Genomic DNA, 18,449 nt, shown 5'->3' with positions numbered 1-18,449 from the left:
GTTTATGCTCCTTTCTGCTTTCTTCAATAGGATTTGACTTCCAGTTTTTAAGGGATGTCTTTGTGTCTCTAACCACCTGTTTTGCTGTGTTGTTTAGCCATAATGACATTTTTATGATCTTTTTACTGTATTTTTTATTTTATTTGGGGTATACATATAGTTCGAGCCTCTCTTATGGTGGTTTAAAAAAGTTTCCAGGCTGTTTGCGGACATTTCACTCTTGTGACTGTTCCTTTTAATTTCTGTTTAACTAGCTTCCTCCTTTTTTGTGTAGTTCCCCTTTTTGAAGTTAAATGCTGCTGTGCTGGGTTTCTTTGGTATTTTCCCCTCTGCAAGAATGCTACATTTAATTACACCATAGTCGCTATTACTGAGAGGTTCACTTATATTCACCTATTCGACCAGATCTTGTGCGCCATTTAGGACTAAATCAAAAATTCCCTTGCCTCTTGTGGGTTCCAGGACTAGCTGCTCCAAGATGCAGGCATTAATGCTGTCTAGAAATTTTATCTCTGCATCCCACTCTGAGGAGGCATATTCCCAGTCAATATAGGAATAGTTGAAATCCCCCATTATTACTGGATTTTCTTTTTTTGTAGGCTCTCTAGTCTCCCTGAGCATTTCACAAATCACCATCACCATGCTAGTCAGGTGGTCGGTATTGTACTCCTACTGTTTAACTCTTATTTTTCAACCATGAAATTTCTATCCATAAAGATTCTATGGTACAATTTGATTAATTTAAGATTTTTACTATATTTAACTGTGCTTTCTTTCATGAATAGTGCCACTCCTCCACAAGTGTGACCTGCTCTGTTATTCCTATATATTTTCTTCCATTTTGTTGGATCATGTGGTAATCTCTTGTTCTTCTTCGAGTGATTGCTCCTGTGTATTCCACAGTAGGTGTGCGTGCTCACCACATGCACCGGTGCCGGAAGTTTTTCCCTTAGCAGTATCTGTTGCCGGGGAGCCCCGCGGCGACCCCTGGAGTGGCGCCTGTATATCGCGCTATAAGGGGAGCCACTGGCTCCCCCCACCCTCAGTTCCTTCTTGCTGCCAGTGAAGTTAGTCGGAACTTAGTGCTCCAGCTTCGCTGCAGCCCTTCTTCTCTAGCGGTACCATTCATCGTATCGTTCTCAGTGTTAGCTTGGGCTCGGGGCATGCCCCGCGCCCCAGACTTCAAGTCGTGCGACTCCTGTTGCCGCTCTATGCCCAGGAGCGACCCCCACGCTGTGTGTCTTCACTACCTGGGTGAGACTCATATTAGCGACCGGTGCAAGATCTGTAGGTCGTTCAAACCAAGAACTAAAAAGGAGAGGGACTTCAGACTTCGAGCTCTCCTGATGGAGTCGGCACTGACTCCGACGCCAGTGCGCAGATCGGACTCTGCACCGGCCGACGTGTCGTCGGTACGTAGCGAGGCCCCTTCGACCAGTCGGCACCGCTCTCCCGCCAAGAAACAAGGGAAGAGCTTGGCCTCGCAACGACGCCGCGATAAGGACAAGGGGGAGGCTGGTCCCGCGCGGGGCAGCCCTCGATTCCCCCCCCGGGCTCTAAGGCTCCGACTCATGTGAAGCGGAGCAGCCCGGTACCGTCGACGCAAGCATCTCCACCGGTACAGATGCCGGAGGCGGTGCAGGCGGTGAAAGACATTATGTTCCTGCCCGTCCCAAGCTCGCAATCGGGCACGAGCCCTAGGTCGCGAGGCAAACCCCCTTTGGGTGCCCACCAGACCTCTCCAAGCAGCTCCAGTTCCCGCTCCGAAGATTGCTCCCCGCACCACTCGGTGCGCAGCAGCCGCTCCTCCGACAGCTCCCGGCCACCCTCGACGCCGGCCAGACCTTCCGGGCCGCCGTTGGGACGGGAGTCGTGGGGACCCTCCACCCCGCCTGCCAGCAAGCGGAGGCACCGGGAACGCTCACCTGCTAGACGTGGGTACCAGAGCCGCTCTCGACGGGACAGACGTCGCTGCTCCCGTTCCAGCTCCCGCTCGTCTAGGCGCCACGCTAGAGACTCCCCTCGGGGTACCTCGGCGTCAGGGCACCAGGCTTCGTACCGCCGTCACGGGTACCGAAGCAGTTCGTCAAGGGGGTACCGTTCCTCGTCATCGAGGTCCAGATCGCGAGGGAGACGTCACCACAGGCACCGTTTCCATCGCTCCCGTGGCACCAAACGCTGCCACCTCGGCGCCCCTCTTCCCGTCCTCGGGCCGCGCTGCCCCGCTGGGACACGTTGTACCATCAGGTACCCAGCAAGGTCAATGGCACGGTACCCCGTGGCAAGGACAGTGGTGCCAGTGGGCACTGTGGCAGTAGGTACCGACCCAGCCCGGGGCCCGTTCGGTCGCCGGAGCATCCCAGGCTCCATCGGCCTCGTCGGGCCGTCCACGGGATAAGTCGATGGGCCAGGACTCGGCGGACCCGCGACCGGACTCCGACTTGGGTCTCGATGCCCCGGCACCAATCACAGTGCCCGGCTCCGCGCGTGCCGCGTCTCCGGCACCGGACGACGCCATTGTGGCTCCTCCGCCTTTGGTCCCGCAGGAGGACTTTAAGGCACACCAGGACTTGCTGAAGCGGGTGGCATCCAGCCTTCAGCTGCAAGCCGAGGAGATGGAGAGACCGTCTGATTCCCTCGGCACCGGGCCGTGTGGCTCTGCTGCTACACCAAGGGGTTGCCAACATCACCAGGTCCCTGTGGCAAACTCCCGCCTCCTTGGCTCCAATCTCCAAGAAGGCTGAGAGGAAGTACTTTGTGCCGGCGAAGGGTCACGAATACCTTTATTCCCACCCGGCACCTAACTCACTTGTGGTTGAGTCGGTGAACCATAGGGAGCGCCAATGCCAACCCGCACCCACCCCTAAGAACAAAGATGCCAGGAGACTCGACTCCTTTGGCAGAAAGATTTATTCGTCAGCTAGTTTTCAGCTGAGAGTAGCCAACCACCAGGCCTTGCTCAGCAGATATGACTTTAACCTGTGGGAGTCCTTGCCTAAGTTTGAGCCCCTTCTTGCAGACAGGGACAGGAAGGACTTCAGGGCTCTGGTGGAAGAGGGGTCGACGGCGGCTAAGGCGGCCCTGCAGGCGGCGTCAGATGCGACTGATACGGTGGCTCGCTCCGTGGCTTCCGCAATCTCCATGCGCCGGGCGTCATGGCTCCTGTTATCGGGTCTGTTGACGGAGGCCTAATCTCTGATGCAGGACCTCCCGTTCAATGGCAAGGCGCTTTTCGCGGACCAGACGGACGTTAGGCTGCGTGGGATGAAAGACTCCCGCACCACCCTGCAGACCTTGGGCCTCTATGTCCCTCCGGCAAAGGACAAGGCCAAATCGCTCCTGGCGGCTCAACCTGCTAGGAACATAAGAACAGCCGTACCGGGTCAGACCAAAGGTCCATCTAGCCCAGTATCCTGTCTACCGACAGTGGCCAATGCCAGGTGCCCCAGAGGGAGTGGACCAACAGGCAATGATCAAGTGAGCAGATACGAGTCCCCATATAAAAGGCCTAGAGACCAGAAACGCCGGTCTCAGAGGCAGTCCTGCTCTACCCAACAGCCTGGTCCCCCTAAGGGCAAGAGGCAGGGAAAGCAGCGATTTTGACTGTTGGCAGGGGGGCACCAGGCCTGTTGCCAGGGAGACCCCCCCGACCAATAAAGTTTGTGTTCTGCAACCGATTGTCTGCCTTCCTCAGGGCTTGGTCCCGCATAACGTCGGACCAGTGGGTCCTCAGCACTATTTCCAAGGGATACGTTTTACAGTTCACTTCTCCCCTGCCAAGCCACCCACTCCCCATCATGGTCCCGGGGGATCCTGAGCATGCCCGCCTCCTAGACCAGGAGGTGGATCAGCTATTCAGCCTTGGGGCGGTGGATCGCGTCCCGACACAGTTCCAGGGCAAGGGGTTCTACTCCCGTTACTTCCTGATCCCCAAGGTGAAAGGGTGTCTCAGACCCATCTTGGACCTGCGTGACCTGAACAGGTTCCTAACCCGTTCCAAGTTCCGCATGGTGTCCCTGCCTTCTATTATCCCCTCCCTAGACTCGGGGGACTGGTACGCTGCCCTGGACCTCCAGGACGCTTATTTCCACGTCCACATCTTCTAGGGGCACAGACGCTTCCTCAGATTCGTGGTGGGGACGGGGCACTACCAGTTTGCAGTCCTCCCCTTTGGCCTGTCCACAGCCCCCAAGGTGTTCACGAAATGCATGGCAGTGGTGGCGGTGTATCTCAGGAAGCAGGAGGTACAAATCTTTCCTTACCTGGATGACTGGCTCCTCAAGGGCGAGTCTCGTCCAGAGGTGGAGTTCCACGTGCAGCTACTCCTGGCCACCTGCAAAAACCTAGGCCTGGTCATGAACAAGGCCAAATCTACTCTAATACCAGTCCAGTGCATAGAGTTCATTGGAGCTCTCCTGGACTCCTCCAAGGCTACGGCCTCTCTTCCCCTGGAGAGGTTCGAGACCCTAAGGGATCTCATTGCCTCGGTCTCCATGTTCCCGGTGACCACAGCCAGAGCATGCCTCTGGCTCCCGGGACACATGGCGGTGTGCACGTACGTGGTCCACCATGCCAGACTCTGGGTGAGGCCCCTCCAACTATGGCTAGCCTCCCAGTTCTCCCAAGCCCGGGATGGCCTAGACAAGTTCCTCACAATCCCGTCCCCGGTATTGGCTTCCCTTCGGTGGTGGTCCCTCCCGAGCAATATGATACAAGAGGTTCCCTTCAGGGAGGCCAGTCCATCCATAGACCTGATGTCCGATGCCTAGGACCTAGGCTGGGGAGCCTACATGGGAGACGTGCAGACCCAAGGGACGTGGTCGAGCCCGGACTTGTCCCTGCACATAAATGTCAGGGAACTCGGGGCGATATGACTGGCATGTATCGCGTTTCTCACGCACCTCCGTGGCAGGGTAGTCAGAGTCCTCACGGACAACACCGCCGCCATGTACTACATCAACAAGCAGGGCGCTACTCGTTCCCTAGCCCTATGTCGGGAAGCCCTGACCTTATGGGAATTCTGTATAGCCCACGATATCTCCCTGAGGGCTGCTCACCTCCCGGGCGTCCGCAATACGCAAGCGGACCGCCTCAGCAGGGTCTTCTCCCCCCAGTACGAGTGGTCGCTCCACTCAGAGGTTGCCCACCGGATCTTCCTAGAGTGGGGAGCTCCCCAGATCGACCTGTTTGCAACCCGCCAGAACCGGCGTTGCCCCCAGTTCTGCTCCATGGGAGGGGTGGGGGAAGGCGCGATCTCCGACGCGTTCCTCATGAGCTGGTCAAGCCAGCTCCTATATGCCTTCCCCCCACTCCCCCTCATCGCCAAGGTCCTGGAGAAGGTAAAGGTGGATAAGGCAAGGGTCATTCTCATAGCCCCAGCGTGGCCCCGCCAGCACTGGTACGTGCCCCTACTACACCTCTTGGCGCCTCCCCCCCCCCCCCCCGAGGCCGCTACCGCTCCGCCCGGACCTCCTCTCCCAAGCCAGGGGATGCCTCCTCCATCCCAACCTAGCCGCGCTCCACCTGACAGCGTGGCTGCTCCGTGGCTAAACGAGGAGGAGAACAGGTGTTCAGAGCAGGTTAGGCGGATCCTCCTGGAAATCAGGAAGCCGTCCACGCATCGTACGTACGTGGCGAAGTGGTCCAGATTTACCAGGTGAGCGAGCGAGGAGTTCTCTTCCCCCCCCCCCCCCCCCCCCCCCGCTGCTCCTCTCCAGTTCGTCCTGGACTCCCTTTTGTCCCTTAGGACCGACGGTCTGGCACCAGCCTCGGTCAGGGTGCACCTCGCAGCCATATCGGCTTTTCACCCGCCGGTGCAAGGGTACTCCGTCTTCTCCTACCCCATGATCTCCCGCTTCCTGAAGGGCCTAGTCCATTCGTTCCCGTACGCCAGGCCCCCCCGTGCCACAATGGGACCTCAACTTGGTCTTGTCATGTCTCACGGGGGCCCCCCTTCGAACCACTAGCCACATGTTCCTGGTCTCACCTCTCGTGGAAGGTGGCCTTCCTCGTGGCGATCACGTCTGCTCGACGTGTCTCGGAACTCAGGGCCTTAACCTCAGAACCCCCCTATATGGTTTTCCATAGGGATAAGGTCCAGCTTCGCCCACACCCGGCGTTCCTCCCGAAGGTGGTTTCCGCCTTCCATATGGAGCAGAGTATCTTTCTTCCCGTGCTCTGCCCCAAGCCCCACGCCTCTAACGAGGAACGCCGCCTCCATACGCTAGATGTGCGTAGGGCGTTGGCTTTTTATCTGGATCAGACTAAGCCGTTCCGGAGGTCCTCTCAGCTCTTTGTTGCCTCGGCCAAGCGGGCAAGAGGGCAACCTATCTCTACCCAGCGGCTCTCCCGCTGGATTACCTTGTGCATACGCACGTGCTATGACCTGGCATGGATTCCCCCGCCACCTATCATTAAGGCTCACTCTACGAGGGCTCAGGTCTCATCAGCTGCCTATGCCGCCCATGTCCCCATTCAGGACATCTGTAGGGCGGCCACATGCACCTCAGTTCACACGTTTACTTCGCATTACACAATCGTCTCCTAGTCTAGGGATGACGCCGGGTTCAGCAGGGCGGTACTTCGTCCCGAACCATTGTGAACTCCTACCCACCTCCAACAGATACTGCTTGGAATCACCTACTGTGGAATACACAGGAGCAATCACTCGAAGAAGAAAGGACAGTTACCTGTTCCATAACTGGCGTTCTTCGAGATGTGTTGCTCCTGTCTATTCCACACCCCGTCCTCCTTCCCCTCTGTCGGAATTGTCTGGCAAGAAGGAACCGAGGGTGGGGGGAGCCCGTGGCTCCCTTTATAGCGCGATATACAGGCGCCACTCCAGGGTCACCGCAGGGCTCCCCAGCTATGGATACTGCTAAGGGAAAAACTTCCAGCACCGGTGCACGTGGCGAGCATGCACACCTACTGTGGAATAGACAGGAGCAACACATCTCGAAGAACGCCAGTTACGGAACAGGTAACTGTCCTTTTGAGGTGGTACCTTCTGGAATGTGAGAGGTGCTGGAGGTGGTTCCTCAGTTTTTCTGCAGACCTTCTAGAGAGCTGTTCAGCATATTATTCAGTTGTATGTGGTGGTCAGAGGGTTACAGATGGTGAGCCCTCTGGGGATGATGTTTTATTTCTTGCATTTGCTCAGGAAGTAGATGTCACTCTTAAGTTTGGCTTCCTTCTTCATGTTATGGAGTTTCCATTTTAAACAGCAAAATTAAAAGTCTTCCATTGTTGCAGCCATGGTCCCAGGACATGAGACAGGCAAGGTGAGTGAGGTAAGATTTTACAGCAGTCAGGATATATTCGAAGAAGCTGTTCATGAGTAAATAAGAAGATAAACTTTTGGTAGTATCATTTGATTTATCTGTCTTCGAGACACTGATAATTAAAAACAAAAATACACTTTTAGAGAGGATAGCACCTAAATCAAGTACTTTTACACTGTCAGTGGAGTTCTCGTTTAGTTATATAGGTTTAAGGGTTTGTTTGTTTTCCCCCCTCATTTCAGGTGTATGCTGAAAAGTTCTAATCTCATTCTTTTGAATTTTGCTTTATTTTGCTAGCTTTCATTGTATTACATTGTAAACTCTTTGGGACAAGGACCTTGTCTTACTATGTACAGAGACTAGCACAGTGAGGCCCCGATGCTGACTGGAGCTTCTGGTGGTACTGAAATATAAATAGTCTTTGGCACCGATGCTCCAAAAGCTGGTTTGGTGTTTGGTGTTATCTGGTTGTATTTTATTTAATGTCTTTGCAGAGTCCTTTCCAAATTAAGATTATATTATTACTGGTGCTCCTTTTTGATTAAGTTGCTGGGTTCTTAATTGCTCCTTTCTCCAGGTGCTGTCAATGTACAGTACTGCACTTGAAGCTAATTTTTTGTTTGAAAATAAAATAATTAGCATAATCGTGTATACAGCTCAGTATATTTAGAAATTAATTATACTGAAACTACTCATGTATCAGTTTTTCTTTTTCTGGGAAAGTTTTCCTGTTGGAAGATATCTCTCAATCCTTTCATTTTATTTGTTTTCTTTACTGTTAGAGCAGTTGTCTGTCTAGTGAAAAGATTTGACTGTGGTTTTCTCTCCAGAGTTTATCCTTTGCTTTGGCTACAAGGGTTCACTAGTTGAATGATTTCTCCTTCCTCCCCACCATCTGAGTGCTGCTGTCACAGATCGTGCAGGTCCTACTGGGGTTGAACTACATTCCCTTGTGAGAGAATTAACTCATCACTATTCTACTTCATGTGATCAAAGCCAAGAAGAGTCTATCAACAAGATAAAAGATGTTTTGGTTTGTTGATTTAACAAATACCATAATGTGTTACCACTTCAGATATGAAAGGAGTGACACACTCAGCTACAGACCTTCCTTACGGTGGAGACCAACAAGCCAGGCCCTCTCTCCCATGCAATGTTAGAGTAGGGCTTCCATCTGCTCTAGAGCTCCTTAAAGTGAAAGTAGAGTTTTTTGTTACCATGACCAATGCCAGGTCAAGCAAATCAAAGAGTCTCTGGGGCATCTCCAGCACTGAGGAAGCTGTGTTTAGGAGGATGGAGGTTTTATGGCAACTGCACAGAAAAGAAGGTCAACAAAGATGGTTACTGACAGTGGGAGGAGTGGGCAAGCTCTTTGTTACCCTTTGTTTCTAGAACATTAGAGTAGATGATGCACTTTCCTGTAAAGGCCAAGAAGTTCTTGCTCTTTCACCACACTTTATTTTCTTAAATGCTAATCTAACAGCTTTCTTGAAATGTAAGTAAAATGTACATACTGTTTTGATGTTTACGTCTACAGATTGAGAGGGTCATGTGAGCCAATGAACTGAGAATGGGAGAGTGTAACTATTAAAACTGTTTAATTTGACAGATCACCAAGAAAAACGCCAGTAGTCATTGATACGACAAGAAGCACTTAGTTTTGAAACACTTTTCTTTTCTTTTTTTTTTTTTGGTATCACAAAATATTGCTGAAAAAATGTTTTGAATAATATGGGAGTAGGACACTAACAGTGGGAATGTGGGACAGGTGGACCAGTACACTGACTACATGGAGGGTGTGTGTGAAAGCAATATTACTTAGCAATGAAATAATACTGTGCTTTTTCTCTCTTCTGACAGAGTAACTTCTTACAGAACTTTTTATCTCTGTCATTGCCAAAAGGAGGAAATAAAAGCCTTAGTACACTGGCTAGCCATTGGCTAAAGCTGCTATTGAATATATCCTTTGGAGAAGATGGACAGCAGATGATCATGAAGCTAAATGGTGGTTTAGACCAGCTGCTGGAGATGAGCAAATACAAACACAACAGTAGTCACCATATAGTCCTTCTTATTCTGCACAACATCTGCTTTAGTCCAACTAACAAGCCTAAGATACTTGCTAACGGTATATATCCAAATGACATCTAAACTCTCGTCCAGATTTTGCACTACTGTATTTTATTGTAATTTGGGGTACTGACAGAAAATCCAGTATATTGTTTACAAAAGTATTTTTTATTAAGTGAAGTGCTCAATCTTCTAACAAAATTTTGGGAAATTATAAACTGCAAAAACAGGAATAAATATGTTAAAGAAGACTATAGCAAATATATCAGACAGCTAAAATTATTTTTATTGGTTCTTTTTCGAGTGCTGGTCCCAAGGGGTATCCACTCTGAGTGCACATGTGCTCCATGCACGCCGGGACCAGAAATCCTTCAATAACAATGTCCAGTGGTTCATGCCTTCACCTCGTGCTTTCAATTGAGGGAATAAGGGGTGGCACAGGTCGACCTGCCATTTCCTTTTCTACCACTCCTGGTCTGGGACAGAAACCTCTTGTGTCTATAGCCTTTAGTTTGCTCTAACCTGTGAATACTGTAAATAGTTTAATTATTTTAAAAGTTTTAGCATTTAATTTGTTAGTAGTTTTAGCAGGGAGCAGGGGATGTTCACCTCCCCCTCCCCCAGTTATTCCTCCAGTGCTTGGAACACTTTTATGCCCAAGGTCCTTGCTTTGTCTCACCTCTGGTCTTCCCAGTAAGCAACCCACACAAGAGCTGCCTGTACTGGCTGGGGGAATCACACATCCCATCAAAGTGTGAGATCTGCTGTTCCTTCTCCTCTTGCACTAGGCAGTCTTGGGAGTTTAGACTTTGACAGCATCTGATGGAGCTCTCCATAAGACCTTGATTGGATCCGGGACCCTTCTGCTCTCTGCCTCACCGTCTGGTGCCTCCAGCATGGCACCAGCACAACCCTTAGCAGGTCCAGAGACTCCATGAATCAGAATCACAAAGAGGGTAAGGAGATACACCCTCAAAAGAAGTCAGACAAAATCAGCTCAGCAGTCCTGGAAGAAGGGAGCTGCTTCTTCCTTTTCCTTTGGGTCCAAGTGCTCTCCCCGCCGCTGCAGGTCTGTGCTGGGGCTGGTGCGGAGAGGCGCCTCTCCCTGTCGCAACTCTGAGCCCCTGCATAGGGCTTAATAGGAAACTGCGCGGCCACGCAGCTTAGATGGAACTTAGGTTGGCACCTGGTCTGCCAGCATCTCAGACCCCTCTAGAGCACCTAGAGGAACAGGTATAGCCAGAGACGCTCATATCGCTGGATCCACCAACAGCTTCTTCATATTCTCTGGGTGAGACAGTGATGCTGGTCTCCCCCTGTCCTCCAGATGACTAAAGGCAGTACCAGGAATTTACACATAAGCTCTTGGACATTCTCCTGTTGACTTCTACCTCCAGAGTGGCACTCCCCATGAATGAAGCTATTTTGGACCTGGTGTATCCTCTGAGGATATTGAACAAGATTAAACAAATCATCATCATTCTGGTTACACCAACTTGGCTGAGGCAGGTCCAATACTCTTACCTGATTCATCTCATTTCCGGACTGGCCTTGCTCATCTGTCTTGGGATTCCGGTCCGACACTCTGTCCTGATGTAACCATCATCCAACTCAGAGCTTGGCTCCTCAGTGGTTCTCAGGGATAGAGGTTCCATGTTTGACAGAGGTACAACAGGTCCTATTTAATAGAAGAAAGATCTCTACTAGAAATACTTACCTTCAAAAATGGAAGAGATTTCACCATTGGTGTACCTAGCAATAGTGTTCATCAGTTTATTCTTCCCACTCCACTGTTCCTGATTGTGTTGGATTTAAAGAAATCAGGTCTTTCCATGAGTTCTGTCAGAGTTCATTTGGTGGCTATTACAGTCCTTCATTCCCCTGTGCAGGAATTCTCATTCTTTTTCAACCCATAATAGGATTAATCAAAGGGTCTGTTACCCTTATTCCACAAATCAGAGAACCTACTCCTGTATGCGATTTGAACTTGGTCCTTAATAGTCTTATCAAACCTTCTTTTGAGCTGATAGCTAAGTGTTCTCTGCTGCACTGATCTATGAAAATGGCATTCTTAGGGGCCATTACTTCTGTTCACAGAGTTGGGGAACTGAAAGCATTAATGGCTGATCCCTCGCCACCACTACCACGTTTTACTGTTTTCTTCAAGCGTAAGGTATCACCACATCCCAAGTTCATACCTAAAATATCCTCCAATTTTCATATTGACCAAGTTATCCACATTCCTGTGTTTTTTCCCCAAAGCTACAGGGGATTAGAGAGAAAACTGCCCTGCATATCTTGGACATTAGAAGGTTGTTAGCCTTTCATTTGGACAGAATCAAACCATGTATAAAGTCTTCTGGACTTTTTATGTCAGTTACATACAGATCTAAACGATCCACAATCTCCATCCAAAGACTTTCAAAGTGGGTTTCCAGTTGTATTCTTGCTTGTTACAAGGCTGCCAATATTCAACTCCACTGGTGAATAATAGCTCATTCTACAAGATCCCAAACTACCTCCATGGCAATATTAAAAAATGTAACAATTGAAGTAATTTGCAATGCGGCAACCTGGGCATCAGTGCACACTTTTCCCAAACACTGCTTGCTGGTATGCTCCTCTGTCAGGTGCTGCTGTTGGAATGACAGTATTAGATCCAGCTCTGAATCCCCCTCCTCCTTCACGGGATGCTGCCCAGGAGTAGCCTGAAGTGGAGCAGATATAGGGACAGTAATCTGAGAAGGAGAGGTTATTCACTTTGTGCAGTAACTGGAGTTCCTTGAGATGTGTCCCCCTATGGATGCTCCACTATTGACCCTCCTTCCCCTTTGCTTCGGAGTTTTGTCTCAAGGGACTTTGTGGTAGAGAAGGAGTTGAGGGCGGTTTGCCCACACAGTTCTCTATATCCTTGTTACGGGACACGACAATGTCTGGAGCCCATGCACAGGTCAAACAGGCACTGAAATAAAAAATATCTGATCAAAGGCACATGGGGTGCACATGCACCTGAAGTGAAGCACCCACAGGGATACACATCTCGAAGAATTCCAGTTACCGCACAGAGTGAGTATCCTCCCCTTATCCGGGATTATCTTCTCTCCATAGTCCATCGGGCCTGTCCATCAGCTCATTGAGGGTACCTTTAGCAGCTATTAATGCCTTTCATCATCTGATAGAGAACTGCTCAGTTTTCACCCAGCTCACAACTGTAAGGTACTTAAAAGGCATTGTCAGAACAGTCCTGTCGGTATCAAGACCTACTCCTGCTTGAGATCTAAACCTTGTACTATCAGCATTTATTAACCCATCATTTGAATCCTTGGCCTCCTGCTCCCACTTACACTTACCAGTGAAGAGGGTCTTCCTGGCAGCTATCACCACAGCCAGGAGGGTGTGTGTGCTCTGAGCCCTTATGGCAGACCCATCTTATACGATCTCTCATAAAGAAAAAGTATCCCTCAGATTGCATCCCAAGTTTATCCCCAAAGATCCTTCTGACTTTCACTTGAAGAAGACGATTCAGCTACCTCTATTTTACCTGAAACCTCTCAACACTAGGGAAGACCGAAAACTCCATTCTCTAGATGTACCCAGAGCTCTGGTGTTCTGTCTAGGCAGATCTTGAGAAGATCTCTGAGGTTATTCGTCTGCATTGCTGAGCAATGAATGGAGAGGCAATATCTTCCCAAAGGGCCTCAAGATGAATTTCGAATGGTATCATCCTCTATCAGCTTGCAGACGCCCTTCCTCCTCAGTCTGTCAAGTCTCATTCTACCAGAACTGAAGCCTCTCTAGGAAAACTGTAGGGTGGCAACTAGGGGCTCCATTCACACACTTATCAGGCTCTATGCTCTGATTCAAGCCTTGGCTGAGGATGCTTCCTTTGGTTCAGCAATCCTAAAAAGTATTGTGCATCTACCTTGTCAGTAAGCACTGCTTGGGAGTTATCCACAGTGAATACGCATAGGCACCAGCTGAGACAATTACCTTATAGTAACTGGAGTTCTTCATGATGGGTGATCCTTGTAGGTATTCACGACCCATCCTCCTTCCCCTCTGCTCAGCTCAGATGATTCATGGTAGAGTAGGAACTGGAGAGAGGGAGATGATCTGTGCCACCCCTCATTTGAAAGCAGAGGAGTTGAATGATGGACACATGGACCAACGGACACTGCTTTTGAATAATTTCTGGTCCTAAGTGCACAGAGTGCATGTGCATCCATAGTGAATGCCCAAAGAGACCACACATCTGAAAGAATTTCAGTTCCTATAAGGTAAGTAAATTCCCTTTATTCTGAGATCTTGCTATTTTGAAATTACAATAATATAACTTGAATGAGAAGGTTTTAACTAGATACTTAAATGGGAGACCATGCCTTCCTTTTAAAAGGAAGTGAGGAGGAGCCCTGTGCATCAAACACTTAACTTTTAAATAATCTGGCTTAGAAATACAATTTAAAAAAAGAAGCTTATGAGTTAGTTATGAATGCTATCTTTCAATTGTACAAAACCTAGACTATGCATATTCCCTATACCCCCCAGAAATCTGTGCATCTTGCGTCAAGTCATGCCACTTTTCTCCAGATATACCAGGGGTTCCCAAACTTGGTTGGTGGCTTGTTCAGGGTAAGCTCCTGGCGGTCCACAAGACTCTTTGTTTACCTGAGCGTCCACAGGTACGGCCGCTCACAGCTCGCAGTGGCCACGGTTTGCCGTTCCCAGCCAATGGGAGCTGCGGGAAGCTTTTACAGATTCAGACTAACACGGCTACCCCTCTGATACAGGTAAACAAAGAGTCTCGTGGCCCACCAGGGGCTTACCCTGAACAAGTTGCGAACCAAGTTTGGGAAGCCTGAGATGCACTGATCTACTCATGTACTATAGGGATGAGTATGGCATAAATGCTTACTGTAGTAAGATAGAAAACTCTCTTTCATAGTTTGTAGAGGCCAAGACTACTTAGACAGGATGCTCCACTCTTCCCTAATGAAGTTCCCAGTAGCTTCCAACTGAAGCTGTTCTCAAATTTTTCCAGATCTTTGTTGAGTGTCTTTGATAAATAATCATTACTCAACTCCATAGTCTACCCAATGCATTTGTATTGTGGAGTGAGCAGTCAGATATGTTGAACAAGTAGACCAGATTGCTTTCATTCCACTGAAAGCCCAGAGGTAAACTTTGGAGATGAGAGAATCTGAGAAGGTTAAGGCAAAAAATGTGACAATAGTGAAATCAAGCAGGTGGTAACCACTGTAAAAATTGGCAGAATGTCTTAATTCTACCCCATTGTACTGGTAGTGATACTGTATATATGCCTATCAGGTGTTCTTAAAACAGCTTAATATATAGTATCTCTTATGTGGTTCAATATTTATGTGCAACAGTCAGCTATGCACGTTGTAGTGGCTATAATTTAAAATGTCCATTCTTTTATGGCTTAATCTTAATTTTTAGTATAGACTATATTTTGCTGCTTATATTTATTAACATTATTTGATAGTGCTTACAAGTAAGCTAGGTACTTATTCATATTAAACTATCTGATTATATAATTTTTGCATTTGTTGTGCCATAGCAATATTTATCATGGAAATAGAGACAAATTGCCAGAATAAGAACATTTCATAGGTGGAAATCTGTCATAATGTGTTTTGCTAGTCTTTGTGTATGCTTTTGTTTTCTTCATTAGATAAAGCTATTGCAGTACTATCTGCCTGTTTAGAAAGTGACAGCCTCACTGCTCAGAGAATAGGAGCAGCTGCACTTTGGTCTTTGCTCCACAATTATCAGAAGGTTAGTATTTGGAAAACGCTTCCAATTAAAAAAATAAATAAATAAAAAACTTAACCTGCAGTAGTAATAGTTATATCCTTATAACATTTTTGCTATAATGTTGATTTACTATAAGTTAGATGTCCTGTAAAATGTATCCTCTGTGTACAATTATAAAATTAGGCCCCAATTCTGCAACTTGTTCAGCCTGGGCAGACACCCATGCCTGGGCAGATCCCATTGAAATGAATGAAGCTCCATGCAGATGTAGGGATCCACTTCCAAAGAACAAGTTGCAGGATTGGGGCCTTAATAAATAAATCAAAAACCTACTCACTGGACGATTCAAATCCTTTAAAATGATTTTTAATTAAAATTAAATCACTAGTTTTCCTTTAAGAAGAGATATACAAAGGAGAGACAAATTATTTTTCACATCAACCTAAGTAACATGATAGTGTTCTTGTAAGTTATCATGTAGCTTCTGAGATATGCTGATTATAATATGACATTTTTATTGCTTTAGAAGTCACACAATATATGCCTTTTTGTACTGTGCTTTTTTTACCATGAAGTTTGCAAGAATGTCACTTGTGTTTGCCAATTTAATATTCCAAGCAATACTTGCTGACACACCAAGCCATGGCTTGGGAAATGGGTTCCATTATTGCTGCAATTCATTGCTTGCCTGTTTATTTTTCACAAATGCAGTATACGTGATGGTATAATCACTTGTTGCACTGTTAAATTGAATGCTATATTCTGTTGGCTTGCTGCCAAAAAAATAGCTCTGGGTTGAAGAGACAGCCTGATTTTAAGAGCATCAGCATGTGGGAATAAATGTAGTTATTGGATTATTCTTATTTGTGCTACAGGCAAAAGTGACTTTGAAGAATCCATCAATAAAGAGAAGAGTAGATGAGGCTTATTCTTTAGTGAAGAAAAGTAAGTTATTGGAGAATTTAGTTTCCATCTCAAAGGAGTAACAGCCAATTCTGTAATTTTTCTGTGAAAAGAAATCATTAATACACTATACTGCTCTGCAGTACAACAGAAAGGAAGCATTTTGTTGTGTTGTAAGTTTTTTCTAAAATGTTGGGTTCTGCTTGATGATCCTTTTAAATCCACATGTGCTTTGCTGTTCGGCATCTTTTTCCAAAATAAAATAAAAAAAACCTTCTGGTGACAAATTGTAAATAAGATTTGTGTGGTGGTAATTGCTAAGGATTAGTCTGCGAGATACATTTGATTGTGCTGGCAGCAAAATGATTTTGTTGCCACAGACTTTCTCTGTGCTAAAACCTTGTATTTTGGTGATAAGAACCACTGCCCAGTTAGAACTGACCTCACTTAACCTTGCTGAATTCAGCTACACAGGAAAGACCAGAATACTGTGCTATCCTGACAGCATTGCTCTGTAAATTGGCCGTTTTTTACTTTGACTTTTTAAAAGCATGCTGACTGCTTTAAGAAATTGCAGTTAGCTATCATTTGGACGGCTTTTACATAATAGATAACTGTACTTGCAAGCAGTCCAAAAAAAGATCAAAAGCATCTCTAATTGGACATTTCTCTGAGCAGCACTGTGGAGTGGGGTTGTAGCTACAGTAGCTAATATGTGGGCACGTTTGTTCTGCTCATTTTCATTGGGAACCTGCTCCTGCAAAGACTTATGTGCATGCTTACCTTTAAGCACCCGAGCACTCCTAGTGAGTTCAGTCAGTCTGTACATGCTCTTCAGTACACGCACACATCATTGCGCAATTGGGGCTAAATTGCCATATTTGTTTACAAGACAGAGTGGCCAGCAAATGGCTGCTAAATTCAGCTGATTTTTGTTTTATTTTGGAGTAGATTAGCCCTGGTTAGATGGATTTTTGCCAGCATATCTGATGACCATCCTGTGTTAGGAAATACATTTTAAGTTCTATATAATGAATGTACAGTGGTTTTCTTTCCACTCATTTGTGTGTTGTGTTCTGTTTGTACTGTTCCAGCTTATTCAATTCAATAGGTTAAAAGTACTTGCGATTGGAATGTCTTGTTTGCCTGGCAAAATCATTGTACTTTACAGTACTTTGTACGTCCATAGAGCTATATAAAAACAGCATATGCTGCTGGGAAAGCTTTCATGACTTTACAAGGCTGAGCAGGCTTCCAACTAGGGGAGTGAGTGGGAATGTACTGGTTGGGGCACCTTAGAAATCCTTTCAGAGTGCAGGTGGCTCGACTTCTGAAGTGCATCAGTAGCCTTGTTTTAGCCTTGTCCCTTCCCCACTCTACCCTGTGCTCTGGAGGAGTTGTAGTAGAAGCATAGTCTCATTCATGCTGAGGCAACTGCCAAGGATACACTGGTTAGAGCCTGAGCAAAGACTCGTTTGCCTTCCTTGTCCTAGTTGATCGGAAATTTCCAAGGGTATTGTATTAGTAAATGTTTTGTAATGTCTTTTTTGTAGAAACAAAGACAGCAATATGAAATGCCAGTACAGGATATTGCTGTAAAATATTTGAGGGGAACGCGACTGCCAATTTGTTGTGCAGATTATAAAATATGTGCGTTAGCAAGAGGCTCTTGAGTCTGTGGGTTTGATGTAACCTTTGAAATCCTAGTATGTGAAATATTGAAAGGTAACAGAAAAGCTCTGAAGTCTTGTTTTTTTTTCCTCTTTAGCTCTTTCACAGCCAGAAGGAAACCAGCTAAAAGCCTATCACTTAAAATGTCTAGAGAATCTAGTGAGACTTCTCAATAGTTAATGACTGTTGGTGAGTTCTCATGTTGAAGGTGGATTGCTTACTCCATGGAAGACTGGAAATTAAAGAAAAGATTTCTAATGCTGAGATTTGTGGAGGCATCGTGTCACAGAAAAAATTTACTACGTCTTTGGGAAGGGAGTTGATCACCTAACACCAAAGAAATAATATAGATTATGGTTGAAACAGCATATACTGTATTCCCAATGGGAAATTGTGGTGCTACTGCATCTGGGAAATGCAAAAGGAAAATGAGAACATGGGGGTAGGGGGAGAGGAGGAAAGGGTATGAGAAATTAATAATTTTATTAAATTATGTGTTGAAATTATTACTGGAAAATATTAGTGGTTGGTTTGAGCCCATCTAAATAAAGTTTTTTTTTATTAAAATAAATTTTAGTTGTGGATCATAATTTATAGATGAGTGTAAAACATGAAAAAGGAAGGAATGCAACTACTCACTTAAAAGAGGGGTGTGTGAATTTTTACATCTGCTATGCTGAGATACCCTGGTATATCATAATGGTTAGTTGTCGAACAGCAAGAGTAAATCTTAATTCTTCTTCAAGTGCT

At 46.9% G+C, this 18,449-nt stretch overlaps 1 protein-coding gene across 1 annotated transcript in view; it reads left to right on the top strand.

The window, feature by feature from the left end:
• RTTN (rotatin) overlaps window positions 1-18,245 on the top strand; it is a 165,762-nt gene extending 147,517 nt beyond the window's left edge. The window contains 4 exon segments of the mRNA XM_065398735.1: window positions 9,141-9,408; window positions 15,043-15,146; window positions 16,001-16,070; window positions 17,797-18,245. Coding sequence (XP_065254807.1) covers window positions 9,141-9,408; window positions 15,043-15,146; window positions 16,001-16,070; window positions 17,797-17,879 — 525 coding nt within the window. The 3' untranslated portion in view covers window positions 17,880-18,245.
• The last annotated feature ends 204 nt before the right edge of the window (window positions 18,246-18,449 follow it).

This window comes from Emys orbicularis, chromosome 2 (genome assembly GCF_028017835.1).
Source record: "Emys orbicularis isolate rEmyOrb1 chromosome 2, rEmyOrb1.hap1, whole genome shotgun sequence".
Classification (NCBI taxonomy): Eukaryota; Metazoa; Chordata; order Testudines; family Emydidae; genus Emys; species Emys orbicularis.
The sequence above is the reverse complement of the archived record's forward strand: the minus strand, read 5'-3'. Positions and strand labels throughout refer to the sequence as shown.